General features: G+C 45.9%; 1 protein-coding gene across 1 annotated transcript in view; it reads left to right on the forward strand.

Annotated features, from left to right (window-relative positions):
* The window catches only part of LOC147618510 (nifU-like protein 4, mitochondrial), a 94226-nt gene that overhangs the window by 28 nt on the left and 70348 nt on the right, over positions 1–23850 (forward strand). The window contains exons 1-3 of the mRNA XM_086774965.1: positions 1–318; positions 15561–15735; positions 16333–16508. The exon at positions 1–318 is cut by the window's left edge and continues 28 nt beyond it. Coding sequence (XP_086631091.1) covers positions 88–318; positions 15561–15735; positions 16333–16508 — 582 coding nt within the window. The 5' untranslated portion in view covers positions 1–87. The remainder of the gene's footprint in view (positions 319–15560; positions 15736–16332; positions 16509–23850) is intronic.

The following is a 23850-nucleotide window of genomic DNA, read 5'->3' on the forward strand; positions in this document are numbered from 1 at the left end:
CAAATTCAGCAAGGCCTTAAGCGTGCGAAGTGGCGGTGGCACGTTTCTTGAAGAAGCTCTGGGTTTTGAGAGTAACACTCGAATAAAATGGCGCGTCTTGTTTCGCGAATGCTTCCATGGCAGAAGTTTGTGCGCAGGAAATCGCACTCAGTTTGTCTCGGAATTGAAATCCAACAACAACCATGGGAACGGCAGTGGATTCGCGGCATAGCATTTCGCAGCTCTGCTGCCATCGATCCTCTTTTAACCAACTACAGGACCAACTCTCCTGGCATCCTTTCTTCATCGCTTCTCGCCCCTCCCACAGGGCCGTTTAAGGTACGCCATACTTACGATTTAACCCTAACTTACCTTGCCTCTGCATGTAAAACCGTAACACGCTTCTTCTGTGTTTCCTTACGAGTAGTTTGATGAAAGATGAGGCGAAAGCTGGCAAATCAGAGTCCTTTTTTGGTGACCTGCCATAAAAGGATTGGATGGTAGTGAACAAGGTGATGGGTTGCCAAGCTTCTGACCCCTCAGGGCAGGCTGATCAGAAACATGCTTCAGCAAATGGTGATCAATCCATATCACAAATCTGGCACCATATTAATATTGTCTCGAGATCTTTACCTTCTTGCTTTCAAAGGCTATGGATCTTTCATCATGGAACAAGGCTAAACCCATGCAAAATTGTTGGCATCCATCTCAATCACAAAAGGTTTACTTGGAGCCACGATCAAACAACATGGGTGCTGAGTCGACTAGCTCCTTCAGTGCTCAGAAGCAGCGTTCCAAGCCACCGGAAAAATTTATCTTGCCTTTCTTGCTTCTCTCACCCCTTTAAAAGCCGAGTTAGCAAGGTTGCAATCTCGGCATAAATGTCGATGAACTTGTTAGCAGTCATCTCATGTCTGCACACATCAGGGCCATTGTTGTGGGTGTGCCTGCCCGTGTAGGTAGTTCTCCATTTTTCCTCATTTGTCCATTTTCCCTATTTTCTGGCTGTGGGGGAGTGTTGTCAGCTGTTGTATTGCTGGCCGACTTGGTATGCCTTGTTTTTTTGCTGGCCGGCTGGGTTTGCCCCAGTGCTCCGTGCTAGCCGACTTGCACTATGCTGGCCAACTGAGTATGGGCTGGCCGACCAATAGCCTAGGGCCATATATATAGATGGCCTTGCCTCCACACCACATTTGTATCATATCATCAGATCTACTGTATATAGCAGAGTTTATATGTCCCATGCCATGCGGATTGCGATTGGCCAGGTACGGGTTTCATCCCACCGCCTCAAAGTGGAGACAGGTAGAGCTGAGTGCATCTTCAGAGTTGGGAAGCTCATACGGAGACCCAGAGAGGAGAGGATCTGCCGACTATGACACAGAGGTTGTGACGGAGGAGCATTACGTATGCCGTTGCCGAGTATACTATGAGATCCACGGGAGGTTTCACTGTCTATTTCGTGAGGGATTCGGTCCACTCTCCAGGATCATTGACTTCCAGGACCAGCGTTGCCTGGGCCTCTGCCTACTTGAGCTCCGCAGACACAGGGACACCTTCTTGAGAGAGCCTCGGCCCTAGCCACCCCGCCCGCCAACCATCACCAGTTTCTTCCGGACCCAGGAGGTGGAGGACACCGACATAGTGGATCTTGTGGGCCCACCACGAGCTGCTCTGGACTACCTCGCCCGATAGAGGAGTTACCTCGGACCGAGCCTCTGCACTCCAACGTGCTCGCCGCCCTCGACCCCCCCGTCGGCCACGATCATCTCATCAGCTTCAGATCCAGGACATGCTCCACCGCCATCGAGCTACCTTTCCACGTGACATAGCTGAGGGAGACCTCTCGGCCATACTCATCAGCCCCATGCTTGATATTTTGGAGAGTGGTATACCATCTACTCGGAGTTGATGTCGCTCCCATGTTTTTATGTTTCTTAGTATTCCATGAGGAGTTTCCATGGACATCAGTCCCATGCTTGATATTTTGGAGAGTGGTATAACATCTACTCGGAGTTGATGTCTCTCCCATGTTTTTATGTTTCTTAGCATTCCATGAGGAGTTTCCATGGACAATTTTGTATCACCCCAGTGAGATAGCTATGTTTATGTTTTCTTTCTGTTTTATTTTCCATTCCATGATGAGATATGCCATGGACATCATTGTATCACTTTGGTCTCATAGGCCCATTGGGTCTTTAGTAGACGCTCTCTCTCTCTCTCTCTCTCTCTCTCTCTCTCTCTCTCTCTCTCTCTCTCTACAGCAGTTGTCTCTCATTTCCGTTGTGCATTCTGACATGGTATCATAGCCCCAGGTGGCTTGAAGCTTGGAGACAGTGGGAGCTTGAGGGTTTGCTGATTTGTGGTGCTAATTGGAGATTGCTTGGGTTGTTCGGGACTTGGAGATCAGGTAGAAGGCGGCCATCATCGTTGGACAGCCACCTTGCATACTATTTGCAGCCTCCTCTTAATTTTTTTTCCCACCCACCATCCCTTCACAAGACGTGAATCTTTGAGATGGCAGACTTGCCTGAGATGGCTGAGAAGCACGTGAAGATCCTTACTCTCCCCACGTTCCCGGTTGATCAACAGTCGGACGGGAACAACTACGACATATGGAAGGTAATGATGGAGTCCGTCTTGGAGTCTTGTGACTTGGCCGATTTCATTGTGGTTGGTGTTCCACAGCCGGAGTTGGAGGACAGGGAGATTTTACCCTCCACTAGGAAAGAACGGGAGGCTCATGCACAGTTGTGGGATTCTGTCAATGCTTGTGTGCGTTCTTTCATCTTCCTTAATTGCACACCACATGTGATTAATCATATCAAACATATGATGCTGGCCAGAGGGATTTGGTAGCACTTGGCTTCTCTATATAACAGGGTATCACCCATGAAGCGGATCTCCTTGGAAGCGCAGATGCATGTCACATGCACTCTGCACTCAGTGCATGGTGACAAGATGGCTCATCATCAGAAGTGCAACATTTTGTACAGTTTTAGAACCCAATAGGATGATATTTGTCGTACGCCGTGACCCCATTGTACATCCTCAGTCCAGGATAAGTCAGGCACGAGCTACGTAGGTCATTCCTCAGCCTTAGTGGGTCAGTCAGTCAGTCAAGTCCCTTAACCCACTTGGAGAGAATCATTCATGCATGTAGAGTCAGTAGAAGCCTTAGGGTTTGCATCAGAAAGCACTCTGCATCTTGCATAATATGCATACATATGCCTGTGCATCATTTAGAACATCCCCAAAGCCTTAGGGAATTTACTGGGATTTATCTGGTATTTTTCCCATATTTATTAGTATTTATTTATCATTATTTGCATTATTGGGCATTTATAAATATTAACTTTATTAAATGACCAACCTCCAGTTAGTATAAATAGGCTTGCCTAGAGCCTCTTTTGCTCATTCAGTCTTCATTGTGCTAAGAGCTCTCCTCTCTCTTGCTTTCAGCATAAGACTAATCCAACCCTAGAGCCCATAAGCTTGCTTCTCCAGCCCTTGAGAAACCCTAGCTTCATTCAGCCCTAGGTGCTTGTCCTCAGCATCAGTTCATACCCTAGAATCAGCATACATCCTCAGCTCAGTTCCACGCCTGAAAACCAGTAGCATTCAGCCTGCATATCTGCGTTTTGGTGCAGCCTTACAGCAGTCTACCTGCGTTTTGCTCCAGCCGTACAGCAGCAGCACTACAGTCATCAGTTGCTCATGCGTTTCAGTCTCCACAGCCTTCTCTAGATACCTGCGTTTCTGTCCACAGCAGAATCCAGCCCTGAAGCAGCAGTCTACAGCAGTTTCCAGCCTTGAAACAGTTGTTTGCATTAGTGTTCAGCATTCTCTGCATCATCAACACATTCAGCAGTCATCTGGTGAAGGTAACACAGCATTCATATGTGTTTTCAGCATTCTAATAGTGTGTAGAACAGTCCACCTTCTTCTTCTTTGAGCCTCAGGTGTGCAGCCCTTCCTCATGCCCTTGGGAGGAGTGCATAGGCTCGAGATCAAGTCATCGAGGTGTTTCTACAGCAGTGTACAGATCAGCCATACTCCGATCCTCCGAGATCTTGCGTTTGGCTTATTTACAGTCCAAAGTCATTCTCTCTAAAGTAATAAAGCAAATACTATCTCGTTATCGGGATAGGGGGCCCTTCAGTGGGTAATTCGGGACCCAATCTGGTGTACAGTGTTCATATCTCTCTCTCAACTCTTTAAAGTTTGAAGTAAATGAAATGGATTGCTAAACTCACGAAACTCAGGATACAGAAGACGGTGTGAGCATATTGTGTGACAGGATCAACCAATACAAAGACTTCCGCTGCATATCACATTGGTATCAGATTCAGATAGTCCACACACACCGTATCCTAGCGTGGGGGCATCCTCGGATGGTTAGATTGCGTTCCGGCACGACCACCGACTTCAGCATCATGTCTACAGGAGAGAGTACTCATCAGCCGGAAGACGTCTCCCCCGAAGGAGACCTTGCTCTTCCGCCTATAGCAGACACCATAGCTCTTCTAAGAGCTCAGAACCAGCTACTCATGGAGCGTCTCCAACTCTTGGAGGCAGCAGCAGCACGTCCTTCTACACCTCCAGCAGCACCCGACTACATCTCCCTCTTCTTTCAGATGGAACAACAAAGGAGAGAGGACGAGGCCCGAAGGAGAAGAGAAAAAGAAGAAAGACGGGACTATGAGGAAGCCCAACGCAGGATCGACGAAGACCGGCGTCAGGCTGAACTCGCCGCTCGGGAACACCAACATGAGCTTGATCGAGAACGTATGCTACTCGAACACCAATGGGAAAAGGAGGCCATACACTTGAGGTATCAGCAGCTCTCCTCAGTCTCCCCAGTCATAGGTGTCACCAGCCAGCAGCCCGCAGCAGCAACCACCATCATTCGCAGTCAACCGAATTTCAGCAAGTATGATGGTAAGTGTGATCATTCTTCAGTTAATCAATTTGTTCATCAATTTAATGCTCATTTTCCATTAGCTAGGATCACAGACCCACAAGACAAAGTCCACTTAGCGGCTCCCCATCTCGCTGGTGAGGCAGTCACTTGGTGGCAGCATTGGTCTAGTATTCATACTGACCAGGCCACAGTTGTCACAGCCTTTGAGTGGGACATCTTTGTCCATGACCTGAAGACCAGATTTCTCCCGCCCCAGTACATGACCGGTCTGAAAGACGAGTTCTATGGACTCCGACAGAACGGTTCCCCAGTGCTTCAGTTTTCCGGTAAGGTTATTACTTTAGCACAGCAGTTAGGGTTATCTGAGCAGGCCAAGATGGAGCAATTCATTCGTGGATTGGACTCCAACATTCGGTTCACAGTTCGTAACTTTGAACCATGTACATATGACCGGGCTCTGACTCTTGCTCAGAACGGAGAAATGAAGCTCAACGGGGGCAAGCCCAAGCAGACATCTCAGTCCAGTACCAAACCCCAGCAGCAGCAATCAGCTGCACAGTCAGGGAAAGGTAACGCATCTTCTAAAGATGTTAAGAAGGACAGCAGTAATAGCTCCAGTTCAGGGGGTAAGAAGGATAAAGAACCTAAGAAAACCCCTGATGAAAAGGCTAAAGCAGGCATTACTGGAGGTTATCTTTCTCCAGAGGAGCAAAAGAAGTACCAGTCAGAAAATAGATGTTTTTTCTGTCATATTATAGGGCATGGTAAGAAGGATTGCCACAAATGGCAAGCGGCACAAGCTGCCAAAGCTCCTTCTGCCACAGTTGCCACAGCTTCCCCAGCTCCTCCAGCCCCGCCTACTACCTCAAATGCAGTTCAACTTTTACCTTCCATGCATCCTATACCATCCGTGGTATTTGATGCTAAGCAGGAGGGTGAGAGCGATGCTGCTCAGAAGAGCCTTATCCGAGCTTATGGCTCTGCCCAGGGCCGACAGTTTGTAGTCCTTTTCGATATGGGTAGTTCTGAAGACGCCATCTCTCCCCAGTTGGCTAATAAATTGAACTGCACTTTAGTCCCATATCATTTGGATGTGGACGGGTTTACACCTGGTCTTCGCACCCACATTTCCCAGAAGGCACAGCAGTTTGCCTTTGAAGTTCAGAAGGCCTCATTTCAACGAGATTTCATCGTCTCCCCTCTGTTAGGGTGGTTCCGTCAGTATGAGCCTATTCCCGATTGGGGGCAGGACACTTTTACTATTTGTAAAGGTTTTCCTGAGCCTGTCATGATTCGTGGGGATAGAAGCATTCTTGGCATCCCATTGATTTCACATCTCCAGGCCAGACGAGCTATCCGCAAGGGAGCAGAAGGAGCACTCCTTTATGTTCGTGCTCAAACAGCCCCTCCCTCATTAGTAGCATCCCTTACATCGTCAGTCCCTCCGTTAGCAGACCTCCTATCCAGACACCAGGACATTATGCTTAGGGACGATCTCCCACCCAGTCTCCCACCCTCTCGCCTTGAGGACCATCACATTGATTTGGTCCCTGGATCAGACCCTCCTAGCAGGTTTCCCTATCGTCTTTCCAAGACTTTAGAGGGCGAGTTGGAAAAGCAGTTATCTGAGCTTCTCCGAGCCGGATTCATTCGGCCTTCTTCCTCCCCATTTGCTGCCCCTATCCTATTTGTCCAAAAGAAGGACAAGTCTGCACGCCTTTGTGTAGACTACAGGGCATTAAACAAACTCACTATCAAGAACAAGTTTCCTATGCCCAGGATAGAGTACATTTTGGAGCGTTTAGACGGTGCTAAATTTTTCACTAAGATCGATCGCAAGAGTGGTTACCATCAGGTCCGCATTTTTGAAGCTGACATTCCAAAAACAGCTTTCAGGACAGAGCGTGGTCACTACGAGTTCGTAGTCATGCCTTTTGGGCTTACAAATGCACCCGCAACGTTCAATAAGATGATGTCTAGGATTTTCGCAGTCCACATTGGGAAGTGTGTTTTCATATTCCTTGATGACATACTAGTCTTCTCAGCCACTGCGGAGCAGCATGAGAAAGATGTGGAGAAAGTCTTGCAACTTTTGCGAGATAATCAGCTCTACATAAATGCCAAAAAGTCTATCTTTGGTGTTAAGGAAGTTCAGTATTTGGGCTACATCATCGGTTCCGATGGGATTAGACTGGACCCCCTCAAAGGTTCAAGAGATCTTAGATTGGGATATTCCTAAGACCGCCCAAGAAATCCGTTCATTCGTAGGTCTTTGTCAGGCCTATAGCACACATGTCCATCAGTTTTCCAACCTTGCAGCACCTCTTACCGACTTGCTCAAGGGGGTGAAGACTCGCAAGCAGAAAGTTTCAGTTACAGGTAAGGCACTTGATGCATTCCGTGCACTCCAGAAAGCTGCCTCAGAAGCACCTGTATTAAAGTTAGCATCATGGGACGAACCTTTCGAGGTCATCACCGATGCCAGCAATGTAGCCATAGGTGCAGTCCTCCAGCAGGACAATAGACCCGTGGCTTATTACAGCAGAAAGTTGGATGTCGCTGAAAAGAATTATTCGGTATATGACAAAGAGCTTTTGGGTGTGATCACAGCGCTCAAACATTGGAAGCCTTTTCTTTATGGACAGGCTTTCACAGTGAAAACAGACCACCAAGCACTTAAGTGGCTTCAGACTATGCCAAGTGCCCAGTGGAGTGATCGACAGGCCAGGTGGAGTCAAATCTTCCAACAATTTGGAGGTATGATTGAATACATCCCTGGTAAGCATAACCCAGTAGTCGAAAGTCCAGCATCAAGGCAGTCCAAGAAGCTACCATTCTCGAAATCACGGGGAAGGACTTAGATAGTATGAAAGACCAATATGTCGACTCCCCTGACTTTGGTACTCAGTATAGTTTGGCCCTCACTTCTGAGCGTGGCCACTATTCAGTACAGAATGGTTGGTTGTTCTACAAGAACCGTCTCTGTGTTACTCGAGAAAAGCGTTCTGCTCTTCTCCATGATGCCCATGACTCCTTAGTTGGAGGACATAGGGGTATCAACAGTACCCTCGAGAAATTAGAACGGTCCTTTTATTGGCCAAAGATGAGGCGTGATGTCTATGCACATGTACAAGCCTGTAAGATTTGTCAAAAAGTCAAGGTTCCCCATACAAAGAAGGCAGGTTTACTTCAACCTTTGCCTATCCCCGACGGACCTTTCATCGACATATCTATGGACTTTGTAGGGCCTCTACCAGCATCCACTGGATCCCGTAACACTCAGTGTTTTACCATTGTGGATCGCTTCAGTAAGTTCTGCATGCTCATCCCATGCAAGCATACGGCCACAGCCGAGGACGTAGCCCGTCTGTTTCTCAAGCATTGGTATCCAATTTGTGGTTTGCCTAGCACCATAACATCAGACAGAGATTCCAAGTTTACCTCGCATTTCTGGAGGGCATTATTTGAAAACTTTGGAACTAAGTTGCAGTTGTCTAGTGCATTCCATCTCCAGACAGATGGCCAGACAGAAATTTATAATCAGTTGGCCTTTGATGTCCTCAAGTCATATTGTTATGACCAGCAGTCCAAATGGGAGCACTATCTTCCGTTGGTCCAAGCTATCTTGAACGACACTCATTCATCCAGTGTCGGACGGACTCCATATGAAGCAGCCTTTGGTCGCCGTTTTTCTTCTCTTTTGACGAGAATGGTGTCTCCATCTTTAGAGGCTAATAAAACCACGGAAGCATTTTCCGAGATCATTGAGTCAGTCAAAGACCGCTTGACCAAAGCTCAGGAAGCATATAGCAGACAGGCAAATAAATCTAGACGAGATGTCCACTTCAAGGAAGGGGATTGGGTCTATTTGCGTATCATGAAGCAGAGATTGAAACAAGTGGGCAAACGTTGTCCCAAGCTTTCTTTCCGTAGTTTTGGCCCTTTTCCAATAGTTAAGAAGATAAGTGATGTCTCAATGAAGTTAAAGTTGCCTGCCAGTTGGACAATGCATGATGTTTTCCATGTTTCTTGGCTAAAACCATATGTTGGTCCAGAAGTGTTTGATGTTTCAGATGAACAACAGCCAGACGTGGTAGACGAGGCAGAAGTTATTGAGCCTGAACAGATCCTTCTTCATCGATGGAAGCATGGTTCCGGTCGACGGATTCGTCAGTTTTGTACGAAGTTCCGAGATCGAGGCACCCACGAAGCCGTATGGCTCGACGAGGAGTTCTTCCAGGAGTACCCCCAGTTATTGGCGGACTACTTGGAAGCCATGAACCTGCCGCCAAGCTAATCAGGAGGGAATGTCACATGCACTCTGCACTCAGTGCATGGTGACAAGATGGCTCATCATCAGAAGTGCAACATTTTGTACAGTTTTAGAACCCAATAGGATGATATTTGTCGTACGCCGTGACCCCATTGTACATCCTCAGTCCAGGATAAGTCAGGCACGAGCTACGTAGGTCATTCCTCAGTCTTAGTGGGTCAGTCAGTCAGTCAAGTCCCTTAACCCACTTGGAGAGAATCATTCATGCATGTAGAGTCAGTAGAAGCCTTAGGGTTTGCATCAGAAAGCACTCTGCATCTTGCATAATATGCATACATATGCCTGTGCATCATTTAGAACATCCCCAAAGCCTTAGGGAATTTACTGGGATTTATCTGGTATTTTTCCCATATTTATTAGTATTTATTTATCATTATTTGCATTATTGGGCATTTATAAATATTAACTTTATTAAATGACCAACCTCCAGTTAGTATAAATAGGCTTGCCTAGAGCCTCTTTTGCTCATTCAGTCTTCATTGTGCTAAGAGCTCTCCTCTCTCTTGCTTTCAGCATAAGACTAATCCAACCCTAGAGCCCATAAGCTTGCTTCTCCAGCCCTTGAGAAACCCTAGCTTCATTCAGCCCTAGGTGCTTGTCCTCAGCATCAGTTCATACCCTAGAATCAGCATACATCCTCAACTCAGTTCCACGCCTGAAAACCAGTAGCATTCAGCCTGCATATCTGCGTTTTGGTGCAGCCTTACAGCAGTCTACCTGCGTTTTGCTCCAGCCGTACAGCAGCAGCACTACAGTCATCAGTTGCTCATGCGTTTCAGTCCACAGCCTTCTCTAGATACCTGCGTTTCTGTCCACAGCAAAATCCAGCCCTGAAGCAGCAGTCTACAGCAGTTTCCAGCCTTGAAACAGTTGTTTGCATCAGTGTTCAGCATTCTCTGCATCATCAACACATTCAGCAGTCATCTGGTGAAGGTAACATAGCATTCATATGTGTTTTTAGCATTCTAATAGTGTGTAGAATAGTCCACCTTCTTCTTCTTTGAGCCTCAGGTGTGCAGCCCTTCCTCATGCCCTTGGGAGGAGTGCATAGGCTCGAGATCAAGTCATCGAGGTGTTTCTACAGCAGTGTACAGATCAGCCATACTCCGATCCTCCGAGATCTTGCGTTTGGCTTATCTACAGTCCAAAGTCATTCTCTCTAAAGTAATAAAGCAAATATTATCTCGTTATTGGGATAGGGGGGCCTTCAGTGGGTAATTCGGGACCCAATCTGGTGTACAGTGTTCATATCTCTCTCTCAACTCTTTAAAGTTTGAAGTAAATGAAATGGATTGCTAAACTCACGAAACTCAGGATACAGAAGACGGTGTGAGCATATTGTGTGACAGGATCAACCAATACAAAGACTTCCGTTGCATATCACAATGCAGGTGATGAATCCTACAAAGTCTTCAAAGATGTAGGAGCATATCAACAAGTGCAGGCTTTTCAGCAGGAGGTTCTTCAGGCTGGGAAGGAGATATCTTTAGAGGACATGGCCATCACTTTGTTGTCTCTTTTGTCCTCTCAGTACTCAGCTTTTTACTCCTCTTTGATCACCAGGCAGGCTCAGCACCATTACATGGGAGGAGCTTGTGTCTATGGTCTTAGACTAGAAAGAGTGTTTTCCGAACCCTCCACGGGGCGGAGGTTTTGAGGCCTTGACTGGCCAGCAGTCGAAAGGTCGCAACAACAACAACAATAAGGGCAAAGGGAAGTCTTCATCGGAGAAGTCTTATGAGAAGAAGCCCGACTCAGACCGCGATAAATTGAAGGCCGAGCGGACCTGTAATGATTGTGGCGAGAAAGGCCACTATTGGCAAAAATGTCCTAAGCGGAGTACCGCAAAGAGTGTTGATTCTTTAGCTTCAGTTGCAAAGACTCCAGTCTTTGTGCACTTGGAGATTTTGGACACAGATGCTTCATCTTCTTCGAGCGGGGAGGTAGTTGGTTTCACCGCAAGGGATACTCGGGAGTGGATTCTCAATAGTGGTGCTTCTAGGCACATGATGCCTTCTTGAGAGTTTTTACGGGATCTTAAACGATAGTCAGGTCGCATTTTCATCGGCAACAATTCTACTATATCGATTCACTGTAAGGGCAGGATGGAGATCATTCTCGATGGCAAAGGGGGGAAGCATTCCTCTCGTGTTCTTTATGTCTCCGCACTTGGTTTTCATCTATTGTCAGTGCATGATGAGGTTTGCAAGACTGGCTTCCGGGTGGAGTTTGAAGAGCATTCTGTATTTAAGGCCTACCCACACTTGTTGGTTTTCAATCTGATGCTAGCCGCCTGTTACCTAGGACTCTTGCTGGCTGCTGACAGGGTGTCTACAAGCTGCCGACAGGGCTCCCATGCCCTCCAATGCTTATGATGCTGTTGATGGTGATGATGATACTGATGCTGATGCGGATGATGCTAGTACTGATGGCAATGATGCCATTGGTGATGCTCTAAATGCTGTCCTAACTACTATATCAATAAGGGATTATGGTGCTCATGCTGGAGATTGGTTAAGAACTGAGCATCTGCTCCATTGCTGCCCCCATGCCTGCTATCCTTTTCCCTTAACACAGCGGTAGGTCACCTGCTGGAACTGATCATGCATGTTGCCAGGCCTTTGGAACTGATCTGAGAGCTTAATGATGTATTGGTTCTGAGTACATACCCTCAGGGAATGCCTTTCTCTAGCTTCGCCTATTGCAGCTCTGATACCAATGTTGCATGCGCGGAAGCTTTACTGCGTAATCCACAGCCCTAAGCTTGATTAAGAACAAGGTGGTGGTTTAAACATGAATAAGATTGTTGCATGTGTGGAAGCCTTGCTATGTTGATCCATAGCCCTAAGCATGATTAAGAACATTGATGCTAATTAACACATGATAAAGACAAAGAGGAGAGAAGGAGAGATAGATTAGGTGTTAGGTTTCCTTGTATTACTATGGTACAAAAAAGTGACTTGATGCTTGTACATGATGTGGGGCTATGGTCAGCCCATAGTGGTGACCTAGGCCCTTTCTACATGATGCTTACTGATTCTAGACGATTTAATGCTCAACTAATGACTTTCTGAATTCCGATTTATGAATTATGCTTATATATGTGGGTTAGGCTGCAGTTGGCCAGCTGTCCACCAGTCGGCCTGTTTGTCTTGGACAAATAATGAAGATTTCTTTGCATTAATGCTGCACTTGGCTCCACATGCTGCCCAACACCTGCTGGCCCCTGTAGAAGCCTCAGCCGACTGCTGTATGGGCCCTGCTGCCAGCCAACAGGGCATTGGCTGCCAGCCGACAGGCCCCATACCTTACCTAATAGTGCTGCTGTTGATGTAGGTGCTGTAGACCATGCTGATGGTGCTGATGAAGATGATGATGCTGATGATAAAGTTGATGGTCCTGATGCTTAGCTACTGATGATGTCCATGCTGATGTGAGGGTACTGATACTTAAATGCTGACTAGTCAGGGATTAAGACTGTTCCTGCCCATGGTTAGCCATGGCAAGGGTGTGCACGTGACAAAGACAGAGGAGAGAGATAGTTGGTGTTAGGTTTTCTTGTGTTTCATATGGTACAAAAAGGTCACTTTATGTGTGTACATGGTTGAGCCCTTGGTCAGCCCCAAAGGGGAGACCTCTGGCCCCTTCTACTTGACTTCTACTTATGACTATACTGATGGAATGATGAATGAACTGCTTCACTGCTGAATGAGGGACTTATGTTGATATATTATGCTGAGGTGCTAGTTGGCCAGCAGAATTGCTGTCGGCCAGATCTGGACATGAATATTCATGAGATAATGCCTTAAATGTTGTGCTTGCTCAATGCTTTCCCCACACTGACTGGCCTTCAACCTGGTTGCTGCCGACTGGTTGCTAGGGTTGTGGGCTAGGTGCCGTTTGCTGCCTAAGGGCATATATGGCTGCCGACTGGTTCCCTAAATCCTCCATGATGATGCTTATGCTGCTGATGGTGATCCTGCTGATGCTGATGCTGATGCTGATGCTGATGATGATGATGATGATGATGATAGTGGTAAAGAAAAAGACGTTGATGCTGATGATGATGATGCTATTGCTGATGGTACTAATGTTACTGATGAAGATGATATTGTGGATGACCTAAATGCTATCCTAACTAATGGATTAATTAGGGATTAGTGCTGTTCATGCTGGAGATTAGCCATGGCACGGGCGTGCATGTGACATCTCCTCCTGCTAAACTTGATGACGGGGTGGATACTTTGTCATCCTTCCTCCTTGGACTACTGACTTTGACCTGCTACTTTAACTTTGACTTTGACTTTTATATTTTTGGTTTGAACACCTTCCATGTTTAATCTCCACTTCCAAGTCTTGTTGAAGAACTGAGCATCTGTTCCATTGCCGTCCCCATCCTTGCTATCCCTTTCCCTTAACACAAGGCGGCGGGTCACAGAGTTGATCATGCTTGTTGATAGGCCTTTGGAACTGATCTAAGAGCTTAATGATATATTGGTTTTGCCTACGTACCCTTCAGGAATGCTTCCTCTAGCTTCACCTACTGCTGCAGACCACTCCATCTGTTACCGTGTTGCATTCTTCTGATGGATCTGTGCACCTCCTTGGGACCTATGCTTAGTGGTTGAGCTTGAATGCTTTGATACCAATGTTGCATATGCGGAAGCCTTGCTGTTCTGATCCACAGCCCTAAGCCTGATTAAGAAGAACATGCTGATTAAACATGATTAAGATAGAGGAGAGAGAAGAAGAAATGAAATGATATATTAACGTCTCTAAGAGGCCATAGTGGCCTATGAGACGAAAACTGAGAGTACATCTGAAGTTAGTGTCTCATCAAAGAGAACAACTAAATGAGACTAAAAAGTACAATAAACTGATTGTCCTACAGTTATAAGAATAGAACTGTAAGACTCCGAGATGATACTGAGTAGAAAATACTGGAAAATACTGAAAAATGTATATCAAGTAGATCCATGTATGTTGATCAGTTGAAGTGTTGCCCTCTCCTTAGATCAAGTATCTCCTCCATGGGGCTGTCTAGAATGGAGAGGTCGTAGAAGCGAGGTAGGCGCCTCCGATGCCGAGCAATAATGGCTTGATCTGGCGATGGTGAGGATGCCGTGGTCGGGATCCTAGTGGGCATGGCCGACAAGCATGACATAAGATAACTGCTCTATCAGTGGTGACTCCCTGGGAGCGTGGTCAGTGTTAGGGTTTTCTTGTAGTTATATGGTACAAAAAGGTGACTAAATGACTCTACATCTTCAAAGGACCTTGGTCTACCCCAATAGGGTGGCCTTTGGCCTTCTACATGCTTTCTACTGACTTCTAGACTTCTCCAAACGATGAATGATGATTGCTTGAATGCCAATGATTTCTTGATGCTTATATATGCTGAAGGGTTGCTGGTCGGCCACTTCTATATGCTGTCGGCCTGTTCTGGACACGAAATATTCATAAAATTCTGCTATAAATATTGCACTTCTTTCAATGCTGTCCAAACCTGTTGTCTTGTTTATTGTTGCTTGGCCGCTTGCCTACCTGAGTGCCTTGCTGGCTGCCGACTGGGTACTCAAGCCCCTCCATGGTGGTGATGACGATGATGGTGCTGCTGCTGATGATGATGGTGCTGCTGCTGCTGATGATGATGATGTTGATGACTTAAATGCTGTCCTAATCAGGGATTATGTTGTTCATGCTGAAGATTAGCCATGGCACGGGTGTGCACGTGACAAGTTGGGTTTGTGAGTTTCCTGTGATCACTGTTGTTTTGTTAGACATTTTGGTGCCATGATCTGAGAGGTGGGTTAGACAAAGCATACCTCATTATCGTCAAAACACCTTGCAACTCTCAGTACCTTATCCCATCTTTTTTCCTTTGGATTTAGGAGGCATCAATTATGAGAGCCCTCACTTTCATAGACTTGAGGATTATATACCTCAAGCTGACCAAGTTGAAGCATAGGGTATAGAGTGGTTATGGGAGAAGATGAGTTATCGTCTAAAGTGTATAATACATAAGAAAATTCTAGTCCTAACTTTAACGGTTACAAGTGGAACCACCCATGCACATGCACCTGTTTCATGTAAGAAAGAATTATAAAAAACCACCATGACAAAAAAACAAATTTTCGACTGCTAGATTTAGTCTATGATGTAGATCTCATTCATGGTCTCACTTTTAGTCCCTTTTTAATTTTAGTAAGACGCTTCATGCAAAATCTCGCTTCAGATATTTAGGCTCTTTGATTTTATTCATTTTGCATAATGAAGCTGGCGTACATTGAAAGGAGTTTTTGATTATCTTTATGTTATGTTTAGCTTGGCTCAATTGGACAGCAGAAAAGTATTTTCATACAAACACAAACAACTCCAAATCCGCTTTCATTGATGTTCTTTCCTGGAAAGCCAGTAATGGAAGTGGGAAGTGCAGACTTTCCCAACAGTCGAGCGGGCATGTCATCCCCACTTGCCAAGGCTCTTTTCCGAATTGATGGTAATCACCTCTCTTTCTGATTAGATCTGCTTATGTTTTCTGTTAAGGTTTAGCAATAACTTCACACTTATACTTCAAAACCACATATTTTTCTTACTGGGAAGGTTACTGTCTTTGTTCAGATGCTAGAAAAGTTTGTGTGTTTCGAGGCTGAATTTGGACACAGTTAAGGACTTAGATATCTGTGTTTAGCTGTCACCTCTAGCACAGCACAGCTTCATTGTTTGCTTAGGTCTTGAATTTAAAAGATACATTCATAGTTCAGGACCCACCCAAGCAGCTGTATACATTCATAGTTTCGGACTCAAGTAGCTGCATACAGTCATAGTTTGGGACCCAAGTAGCTGCATACATTCGTAGTTAGCTGTATTTGGCCTCTCAGCCCTGATATAGCACGGTACATTGGATTTTAAAGCAGGGGTTGGGTTTACAGCTGGTTTAACACGATATTATTATTATCATTCAAACTATAATTCAATTTACAACATGGTTTTTCTGGAAAGGACCTGGTGTTTTAAATGAAGTTTTTTATCAACTGTGAAGGCCAAGGTGAAAAGATTTTCATTTTAAAATTTGGGAGTTTTTTTTCTTTTGCAGGAATCAATCGTGTGTTCTTTGGCTCAGATTTTGTTACTGTTACAAAGGCTGAAGATTTATCTTGGGATCTTTTGAAGCCAGAGGTGTTTGCAGCTATTATGGATTTTTATACTTCAAGTCAACCCCTTTTTTATGATGCAAAAGCATCTTCTCCATCTGATACTGCCATTAAAGAGGTATTACATTATGGTATGAATTTACTCAGTATGTTACTCAATATAGATAAAGTTTTTAATAGTGAAGTTGTAGTGAGTCAAAAGTCCGAATGTCAATGCTAGGTTTGAGGTATTGCCTATCTTGCGAGCGCTTTAAATATTCAATTAGTGAGGCACAACCACTTGGTATCAATAAGAAAGTGAGAATTACCATCGAGAAGAATTTTGGGTGTTGAGGAGCAAGTGCACTCCATTGACTGAGGGGTCCTTGATCACTCAAAAAAGTACTTTGCTTGAAGGCATGATTTTTTTTGACAAAATGATCCAAGAGAGACCCCCCTCATTTGTTCCTTCTCCATAGACATATCTATGGGCCTGCAATTTTGTATTTTTTGGCACCCGTGTGCATTGACTTCTTGGATACGGTAGAGTCCCGAGGCTCCATGAGTGGCGCAATCCTGGGTTTGGGAAAAATAATTATTTGGGTTCTTTTTGGTATTCGTGGAGTAGGGTGACCCCCCTTATCCCACTGACCCTTTCTCAGTGTGAAAGGATTTCATCCTTCGCCATCATTCTTTATCCCTGGTTTCGGGTGAGTTGTTATGGATTACGTAAAGCTTGCAGGTTTACTTCAGGGTCTCAAAGTAAGCATGGAAGCCATTTCTAATAGTCTCGATTGGATAGAGTCGGCAACCCCAAGTGCCTATTGTTCCGGATTTGGCGTCTACTGAGGCTCGTGCTTCTCAACAAGGGCTTAATGATTCCGAGCACGATGTGGCGAAACTTCTTGGAGGAGGATTTTTCACTCCCTTGGATGCAGGTAGGGATATACCTGACAAGCTTTGCTCTTGGTTTGGTAGTCATCATTCTACACTCGCGTAGACCTGCAGGTGGCTGTCCAGCAACACGGCCCGCCTTTCGCTTGCTTCTCCTCTTCCCGTATGGCCCAAAACAGTCCTCCAATCAGCACTACAAACAGCCCCCCTCTTGCTCACATAGTTCCCAAGATCTTCCAAGAGCCTAGAGCTCAGATACCATGTTAGAATATGCAGCGGAGATGAAGACAAGATCTGAAAACACCTAGAGCAAGTGCACAGCAAAAAAACGCAGAAATGAGAGAGAGAGAGAGAGAGAGAGAGAGAGAGAGAGAGAAGCGTATAACTCTGCTATATACACAAGAAAATCCCGGAATACAAGATGAATAGTGTGGGGGGCAAGGGGCCATTTTATATGGCCCCAGGCAGCCAGTCGGCATGCTGAAAAACAGTTGATAGTCCCTTGAGTGTACCCCTTGTGATACACGATCTACTCTGGCTGCAAGATCTCCTCAAGCTCATCCACTTCTAGTGGATCCTCAATGACCGTTTCACTGGGCTTCGGCTCTACATACTTGCGAAGGAGACTCACATGAAAAGCATTGTGTATGTGCCAATGGCTAGGCAATGCCAATCTGAAAGCCACTTCATTGATCTTCTCGATCACTCGAAAAGGCCCATAGTACCTGGTTGCAAGCTTAGGATATGCACTCTCTTTGCCAGGCCTCTTTGCAAGTCTTGCTTTCTCAAATTTCAGCAATACCCAATCATTCTCTTTAACATCCGATTGCCTCCTATGCTTGTCGCTAGCCTTTTTATGCTTGTCTTGTGACCTTGCAATGGCTGTCCGCACCTGAGCAAAAGCAATATCCAAGTCTCTTACATACTCATCAGTTGCAAATATCTCATCCTTTTTGCAAAGGATGGGTGGCAAAAGCACCTTACCATAAACAATCTCAAACGGGGCCTTTCTCGTAGATGCATGCACCGTGTTGTTGTATGTAAATTTGACAAGTGGTAAGTACTTCTCTCAAGAAGACTTCTGATCCGCCACACGGCTGAATTTGCAGCCTCACTTTGCCCATCCGTTTGAGGGTGATAAGCTAATAAGAAGTCCAGTTTGGTGTCCATGTTATCAAATAAGGCCCGCCAAAAGAGATTTGTAGTCCTAGGATCTCTATCTCCCTGGGAGTCTAGGGATGCACAAGCCATGTCCTTGATAGCCCTTTCAGTGAAAAGGTCTATTATTCCACACATTCCGTCTTCCAAGACATGGAAGCTTGCATGGGACACATTGGAAGCAATGTATCAGGTACACAATGAGGCAAGAGTTGCCTACTTGAAGAGGCAATTGGATCTTCTTTCTATGGATGAGGGTGACTCCATGTCAGATCATCTCACCAAAGTGAAAGATTTGCAGGAACAATTGCTCAACATTGATGAGGTTTTCCCAGACAGATAGCTGGTCACCAACACTCTTCATTCTTTATCACCTTCCTACTTGGGCTTTCACACCTCTTTCAACCTCTCTATGAGAGGAGGTGGTGATCCCGTCACTTTTGAAGAGCTGGTGTGTTTACTCTTGCAAGAAGAGAAAACAAGGGCAAACCTATCTAGCAACCGTGGTGGAGACGAGGCATTTACAGCCAAGGATAAGGGTAAAGCAAAGAGCTTTAAGCATGGGGGATAACAGTCTAGTAAGGTTGGTCATGGACAGTCCTCTTCCGGTGGTGCAAAGTCAGACAAAGCGGATGCAAACAAGCGTAAAAAGAAGGGCAAATGTCACTACTGCCATAAGCCTGGCCACGTCATCAATGAATGTAGAAAGCGGATTGCAAAAGAGAAAAAGAAAGATGCAAGCAATGCAGAAGCAGACTCTTCTGATGACAAAGCACAGCTATCGGCTAATGTAATTCAGGAAGAGTACACTTTTTTGGTCACATGCACTAGTGACACACCAAGTGCTTCAGACAATGATGTCTTGCATTGCATTTGACAGACATGATATATCATGGTTTTTTGATAGTGGTGCTTCGAGCCACATCACTTCATGCAAAGATGTATTTGAGCACTTGGTTTATGCTTCAAATGGCCGCAATGTATCATGTGTAGATCATACCGCATATCGAGTAAAGGGAATTGACAATGTCATACTTGTTGCGGCCAATGGTGCCAATATATGTATGACAAATGTGTTGTATGTTCCAGGGATAAAGAAAAATCTGCTCTCCGTCTCAGCCATAAACGACCAAGGTTTAAAGGTTGAATTTGAAGATGGGAAGTGTTTGGTAAAAGACCCATCAAAGGGTTATGAAATAGTCACTTCCGGAACACGATACAAAGGCTTGTATAAGCTGGACAGCTATGACAAGTGCACTTATGATGCAAATACAGTGGCTGCCCACACTTCTGCTATGCATGATGCTGCAGTGCTATGGCATGCTCGTTTTGGGCATGTAAATTTTCGGAGTTTGATGCTTTTGCAAAAGCATCATATGGTTGATAATATGCCGCCTCATGAGTCTCCAACAAGACATGTATGTGAGGGGTGTATTTTGGGAAAGATGCATCGAAAACCATTCCCCAAGGATGGAGCTGTTAGAGCTGAAAGTAAATTACAGCTCATACACAGTGATGTATGTGGTCCAATGCGGGCACCATCCATAGGGGGCCACCTTTATTTCGTCACATTCATTGATGACTACTCCAGGTTTGCTTGGGTTTACCCGTGGAAAGCGAAAGCACTGGTGTTTACATGCTTTCGACACTTTGTAGCAATGGCTGAAAATATGTATGGATGTAAAGTCCAAACACTCCGCTCAGATAGAGGTGGAGAATACATGTCAAATGCATTCGAGGAATATGTGCTTCAAAAGAGCATCAAACACCAATGTATTGTGCCTTATACACCGCAGCAGAATGGTGTAGCTGAGATTAAAAACAAATCTCTCATGGAGATGGCAAGATGCATGGTGAAAGCACAAAAGTTGCCTCACAATTTTTGGATGGAAGCTATAATGTGTGGGGCTCACGTGTTGAACAGGTGTCCAACAAAAGCTTTGAAAACCATAACACCATTTGAGGCTTGGTATAGCCGAAAGCCAAGAGTGGATTATATGCGTACATTTGGATGTTTGGCATATGCACACGTGCTAGAACAACTCCAAACAAAGCTAGATGATAAAGCAATAAAATGGATTTTTGTGGGCTACAGCAATGAGGGCAAAGGATATCGTCTTTATAATGCAACAACACGTAGGATTTTTGTCAGGAAAGATATGGTATTTGCGGAAAATTCAGTACAGCCCACGAATGGCTTGTATAAAAGTCATGATACAAGCATACATGACATGTTTGATGGGCTATTAGCCATTGCAATTAGGGGGGATTCAGATCAGCCATCCCCTACACAAGAAAATCCTCATGTAGGACATGTGGGACAGCCAGCAATTCAGCCCCCTTCTATGGAAGAAGTTGAAGATCTTGTCAGGGAAGCAAACAGCCATAGACACAGCCAAGTCGGTGCCAAGATGGTTGCTGAAAACTTTGCAAGATAGCAAACTTGTAGCTCCACTGACAGGTAGAACAAGATCTAGTTACAGCTATGTATTGAATATGCATCATGGGGAGTCTGCATTAGCCATGGGCGGTCTCTTTGATTCAGAAGAGTCTTCCTCTTATGAAGAAGCACAGGAGAATGAGCATTGGGTGTAAGCCATGCAGGATGAAATCTATTCTATCATGAAGAACAATACTTGGGATCTTGTGGACTTGCCGAAAGGCAAGAATGTCATTGGAACAAAGTGGGTGTACAAAAGTAAAAGGAAGTCTGATGGTACTATTGACAGGTACAAAGCAAGACTTGTGGCTAAAGGCTATTGTCAGAAAAAGGGAATAGATTATGAGGAGACTTTTGCTCCTACTTCGAGAATTACTACAATGAGATCAGTGAGTGCATTGGTTGCACATAAAGGATGGAAGGTGCATCAATTGGACATCAAAACTGCATTCTTAAATGGGGATTTACAGGAGGAAGTATATGTAAATCAGCCCATTGGTTTTGTAGTTCCTGGTGAGGAACATAAAGTATGCAGGTTACACAAAGCATTGTATGGGTTAAAGCAAGCTCCAAGAGCTTGGTATGATAAAATACATGCTCATCTAACCAGCCAAGGTTATGTGAATAGTCGAGCTGAAAGCACATTGTATGTGAAGAAAACCTGTGCCGATATTCTCAGTCATCTTGTATGTAGATGACATGCTCATAACAGGGACTAGCAAAGCACAAATTTCAGATTTCAAGGTTGATTTGAAAGCTGAATTTAATATGTAAGATTTGGGGCCTTTACACTACTATCTCGGGATATAGTTTATGCATAGAGATGATGGCGTTGTTATGCAGCAAACTAAGTACATAAAAAGTTTGCTAAAAAGGTTTCACATGGATGAATGTAAGCCAATTTCTACTCCAGTAGAACCAGGTGCACGGCTTATTATGCATGATATTGGAGAGCCTTTTGAGGCCGGCATTTACAGCCAGGCAGTGGGATGCCTCAATTACTTGTAACACGAGACCTCTGACATATTTTTTGGGGTGTCTTTGTTGAGAAAATGCATGCATAGCCCAGGCACAAAGCATTGGAAAGTAGTCAGACACATTTTGGGCATAAAACCTCTCCTTGAACTCTTCCCATGATCAAACATGATTCGGTGAGAGTTTCTTCGTGAGCCACCAATGGGCAGCAGTGTCTTTCATGAACATGCTTACATGCTGGATCATGGATTTTTGAGTGAAATCCTTATCACTGAAAGAAATATCAAACTGGGCAATAAAAGCAGGAGACATGTGGGATGTTGTCTTTTCTGCATAGGCATCCTCGGTACGAGCTAAGTATGCACATGCTGCATCCCTCGGTTGCATGTGCAACTCTTGAGCAATCATTGCCATTGCATGATCCATATAAGATTCAGCTTTCTTGGCTTTCAAACGGTCATGTACCAATGCATCCTCGCGGCAATATCCCCTGCCTTCCTTAGGGACTTCTGGCAGCGCCTTTGGGCCAGCTTCCGGCCCCGGAAGGTGACGCTTTTTCTTTGGCTTACAGCGCATAGAGGACTGGCTGTGGGGGCTTGGCTAGCTTTTGGCAGACACCCAGCGTCCTGCCCTCGGTGCGGCCATGCACAGGAGTCGCAGCGGCACTGCTTATGGGATTGCCCACAGGCACAGCAGGTCTGGCAGCGCGCTCTCAGGATGGTTTTTGAAGGCTCGCTAGGTGAGATGATGGTGACGTGGGGTGCGGTGGCTTGGGCCACGGACAGCGGCCCGGCCCTTGGATACGAGGACATCCCTGGCAGTGTGACCATCCAGGTCTCGGACAGGGCGATGGCGGTGGTTCCGACGCCAGACTTCTCTTCGGTAGTCTCCCAGGAGGGGGACGGGCACAGATGGGAGATGATCAGCAGCATGACAGCTTGGCACATATGGAGAGCCCGATGCAGGGAGGCCATTGACCGCCAGGCGACTCCACTTGCGGAGGTCATACAGGCCCTCTGGGTGGACATCATTCACACCTTGAGAGGACACTGGGGGAAACTTCAGGGCGACTCGGATCGCATGAGAGGTCGCCGCAAGGCTTTCCTCCGCACTTGGCAGCCTGGCCCTTTCCTCATCGCGAGGGGCGAGGATGTCACTTGGCACTACAGGCCTCCAGTTTGGCTCTTCTCACCTCCCGCATGTACTACTAGGTAGCCTCCCCCAGAGAGCGGCCAGCCACGGGGGTGGAGCTCAAGTGTTCACTGTGTTTATTATCCCTCCTTGTGAGGTGAGCTTTGTAGCCTTATGGCGTTTTCTCATTAACTAATAGAAGGATCGTTTTTCCCAAAACAAAAAAAAAAAAAAGACGATCACCGTGAACGCTAGCTATCTCTACACTTCGAACACTATGGACAGCCTTACAGTGAATATTGGAGATGCTAACACAAGAGGCGGGGACAATGAAATGCATGCCTCCAATGCTTTACAGGATGAGCAAACTCATGTGGTGTACAGTAGGGAACAGGAAAATGTGGGACAACCCTCCCATGGCAAAAAGAAGATGCAGGAAGAAGAGTCTATATGCAGGCTCGCCGCCGGGGTGCCCGCTATCCTGTGCCTCTGGATCCACCGCCTCAGCCTCGCTGTGTACTGAGAAAAGGGGATGCCTGGGCTGGTAGGGGCCGAGTAGGGATCTCGCCAAAGCCACTCACCTGGATCCCACTGAAGGCGAATAAGAGGCCTGCTGTCCCAAGCCCATAATCTCCAAGAAAAGTCCTCCCCTATCGAGGCCGGTGAGGGGTCTACATGCCACTGTCTCTGATGAAAGCCGACCACCCGCACCCTCTGAAAAATACAACCCTGGAGCTCATCCAAATCTAGTCGGGTCCTCTGAAGCTGGCCACCCTCTCCCACCTCGAAAGTGAGTGGGGCGACTCTCTCTGCTGAGCCGCAGACCGCTAGAAGGATCTCATGCCGAGTAAAGACGCCCATCCACTGTGGAGGTGGAGGGTCC

Source organism: Cibotium barometz, chromosome 35 (assembly GCF_041138505.1).
Source record: "Cibotium barometz isolate CiBa-2024 chromosome 35, ASM4113850v1, whole genome shotgun sequence".
In the NCBI taxonomy this organism is placed as follows: domain Eukaryota; kingdom Viridiplantae; phylum Streptophyta; class Polypodiopsida; order Cyatheales; family Cibotiaceae; genus Cibotium; species Cibotium barometz.